General features: G+C 41.3%; 1 protein-coding gene across 1 annotated transcript; it reads left to right on the top strand.

Moving 5' to 3' along the window:
* The first annotated feature begins 1,450 nt into the window (after positions 1-1,450).
* On the top strand, positions 1,451-3,489 carry LOC148209376 (Protein kinase superfamily protein). The gene has a single exon (XM_088127468.1). The coding sequence runs from the start codon at positions 1,755-1,757 to the stop codon at positions 3,312-3,314; it is 1,560 nt and encodes a 519-aa protein (XP_087983594.1). The 5' UTR covers positions 1,451-1,754; the 3' UTR covers positions 3,315-3,489.
* The last annotated feature ends 232 nt before the right edge of the window (positions 3,490-3,721 follow it).

Here is a 3,721-nt window from a genome sequence, read left to right as displayed (position 1 = left end):
ACTAATTTACATCCTAACATTTTTCATATGTAAGGTTTCATATTCAATAATCATTATCCTCCAATTTATTGAAATAAAAATATTAAACTTAACTTAATAAAAAAAAAACTAGCACATTTATATAAAAATAGTTCAAAAAAGTAAATGTCAAAGTGAGTTTAATTTAGCGGCAATTGACACATACTTCCATCCATGTAGTTGTGAGTTCAAATCCTTTATTTCGTTGTACAAACCTAGAAAAGTTTATTATTATGACAGGAAGAATAATGACACTATTAACGGAAAAATAGCTAATTTGCCACAATTAAGAGGTAAGGGATCGAAAGGTGGACCATTTCCCAACCTTTCCCATGTCCTATGGATCATGATCTACAAATTAAGTACAAGACAAAATCAAATCAATGATCCAGTCAAATCATAGCAAATAAAATTAATTTAGATTTGATTAAGGACTTCATTTTACTAGTTAAGACACCTCTATATTTTTAAAATAATTGAAACAAAAATAAATAAATAAATAATGGATTGGATTCTCAAACTCAGGTACTTCTCTAAGGAATTAAAAGAGGTTGGAATTTCAAATGATTTAGTTAAAATTGAATTCAACCAAACTATGTAAAATTTTATTAATTGACAATCTCTGCATTAAAGGCAAAAATCTAATGAGAATCCTCTCCCGTATAGTCCCATAATTGTCACATTAATTGGGTGCTTTTTACTATATAAAAAAAACAGAAATAAAAAGACAGAAAGGACCTAAAATGTAAGATAGAATCGCAAATCCAAACTATTTGGAAAATATTTTTTAAAAGCTAATTTAGAAAATCGGCAAATTTTAGGAATTCAAAAAGTTATATAATATATATATATATATATCTTTTGTTATTATCCAAAATTGTTCTTTTTACGATTTATTATTTAGAAAAATCTGTGTATCACCGCAAAATGTACCACGACGACGTGTTTTCCATGGAAACATTGAATGCCACGTTCTTATCTCCACCAAACTTTCTTCCAAAGTTGCAATTAATACAGTCCCCAACATTTCACTGATTGCGTCAATCAATTAAGAAAAAATAAAAGGCGAACCCAATTTACGCAATTAAAATCGATTAATGAACTATTGCAGAAAGACCCCTTAATCGAATCATTAATCAATTACCTTCTTTCCCCATTAAACAATGATTCTATCTATTCTCATTATTTAAATTTCCCCTTTCAATGTTCCTTTTTCTTTTTCTTTTATTTTTTGTTAATAAAGTTTGGACATGAAGACCCCACAGGCCACAGTGGCCATTTTCGAGTGCGGAGGCCGGGAGTGGATATGGGGTCCTTCCGCGGGGGAAAAAAAAGAAAAAAGAAAAAGAGTAAAAATGAGGAAGAAAAAGTTGAAGTTGCACGCTTTTGCATGCCCAAGAAATTGATTACAATGAAATATTTTAATAAGTTTTTAAAAATTCGAAGAAGAAGGTGAAATTCAAAGTTGAAACTTGAGGATTTTTTTTTTATATTTTTTGCTCTCTCTTTCCGCTGGTTTGAAAGCTTCGCCTCCATCTCCATTTTTCACACCTTCCGTTGAGATGAGATTAATGGCTTTCTCTCTTCTCGTTTCCCAATCACACTCCCTTTGCCTTTTCCACTTCTCTTTCCCTTTCTTTTCTTCTTCTTTTTTCCCCATTTCAAATCCCCGCTTCATTTCTCTGCTCCCTATCTTCCAGTTCTCATAGCACACAATCCCACTCCCTTCCCTTTCAATGGATTTTTTTTCTGCCTGTACTGCAGACTCTGCCATATCCATCTGCGGCTGCGACCCCTTTCACTCCGATCTCAAAAAGAGGCCCAATAAAAGAAACAGGCCTCTCAACATCAGGGAATTTCCCTACTCCGATCTCGTCTCCTCCACCGACGGCTTCTCCGCCGACTCTTTCCTGGGCAAAGGCAGCCACGGCAGCGTCTACAAGGCGGTTCTCGACTGCGGCAAACTCCTAGCCGCCGTCAAGCGGACTAAAATTTCACACCCATCTTCCCATTTTCACCACGCCCATGATTACCGATGTGACATTAATTCCTGCCAATTCGCCACTAATACTCCCGCCGAAAACGAAATCGAGATTCTCTCGCGCCTCTACAACCGTCGGATCGTCAATCTCATCGGCTTTTGCGCCGATGCCAAGGACGAGAAATTGATTGTCGTCGAGTTCATGCCCAATGGCTCTCTCTACGATCTCCTTCACTCGCGGTCCAGGCCGCCCACTTGGAACCGGCGGGTCCGGTTCGCGCTGCAGGTTGCCAAGGCGGTTCGAGCCCTTCACGCGGCGAACCCGCCGGTTATTCACCGGGATATTAAGTCGTCCAACGTCTTGATTGACGGTAACTTCCACGCGCGGCTTGGCGACTTCGGGCTGGCCTTGAGAGGACACGTGGAAGACGTGCGCGTGAGGTGCACACCCCCGGCTGGCACGTTGGGTTATCTCGACCCGGGGTATCTCGCGCCGGGGGACCTGAGCGCCAAGAGCGACGTCTTCAGCTTTGGGATTTTGCTTTTGGAGATCATCAGTGGCCGGAATGCCATCGACGTCAGTCACAGCCCGCCGTCCGTCGTCGATTGGGCGGTTCCGATGATAAAGCACCGCGACTTCGATGGGTTGTGCGATCCGCGAATCGGGTCTCCGGCTGACCCGGATGTGATCCGGTGTATGGCGGTTCTGGCCGCCAAATGTGTCCGGTCCACCGTACAGAAGCGGCCGGATATGGCGGAGGTGGTGAAGTGCCTGAAGTTAGCTAGAAAAAAGGTGAACGTGCCGCCGATATGGAACAGTTTGAGAAGGCGGGATCGCCACGTGGAGAACCTTCAGCCGTTGATCATGAACCGGGAAGAACCCGACGGTAATGATGAGCCGGTGAGGGTTTCTCGAATCGGAAGCCGGAGGAACAGGAAGGTATCCAATGTTTCGAGTGCAGATTATGCAATTAAGACCATTGGTTCATCCAATAACCGAGTGGTCAGATCAAGATCAACGGGTTCGGTGAGCGATATGAAATTGGGGCAAGTTTCGAATAATGTCGGCGGGAATTATTATTCTTCGTTGGGTGGCCGGAGGAAACACGGCGGAATTGCGGTGAAAATTCCGGCGACGAAACTTAGCAAATCGAGGTCGGTTGGGGTGGCGGAGAATCCCAAATTTGTAGAATTCAACCGGAGAGCGGCGGCGTTTGTGCCGGAAATTGAAATGTCCAAATTGGCGATCGAATGTGATGCGAGATCCAATAAGAAAATGCTCGAGGAACCGTTGTTCCAAAAAGTGGCAATCTAGATGGGAAATCGAAATGGCTTGTGATTGATTTTGATTTTTTACCATCTGAAATTGTTGAAGCGATATTGTTTTGATTAATTTTTAATTGATTGATTATTGAAATGCAGCGCTTTTTTTTTTTGCATGTGGACTGTACCAAATTGAAGAAATGATTAAATGTGTAATTCTTTCTTTATGGGTTCGTTTCTTTTGATGAAACAAAAAGAACAAAAATGATGGGGGGGCATTGTGCACTTTTACAGAGTCGCCATGAATGATTATTCTTCAGCCTTTTTTTCCCTCAGAAGTTGATAAATAGTATACAATCGGGAGCTGAGGTGGTGGTAGCTGGAAAAGTATGAACAGAACAGTGGTACAAATTGAATCATGATGGGGTAATGTTTTAATAATCAGCCACGAATTGTGCA

The sequence above is a fragment of the Momordica charantia genome (genome assembly GCF_013281855.1).
Source record: "Momordica charantia cultivar OHB3-1 chromosome 8 unlocalized genomic scaffold, Mcharantia_2.0 BLBB01000008.1, whole genome shotgun sequence".
Classification (NCBI taxonomy): domain Eukaryota; kingdom Viridiplantae; phylum Streptophyta; class Magnoliopsida; order Cucurbitales; family Cucurbitaceae; genus Momordica; species Momordica charantia.
The sequence above is the reverse complement of the archived record's forward strand: the minus strand, read 5'-3'. Positions and strand labels throughout refer to the sequence as shown.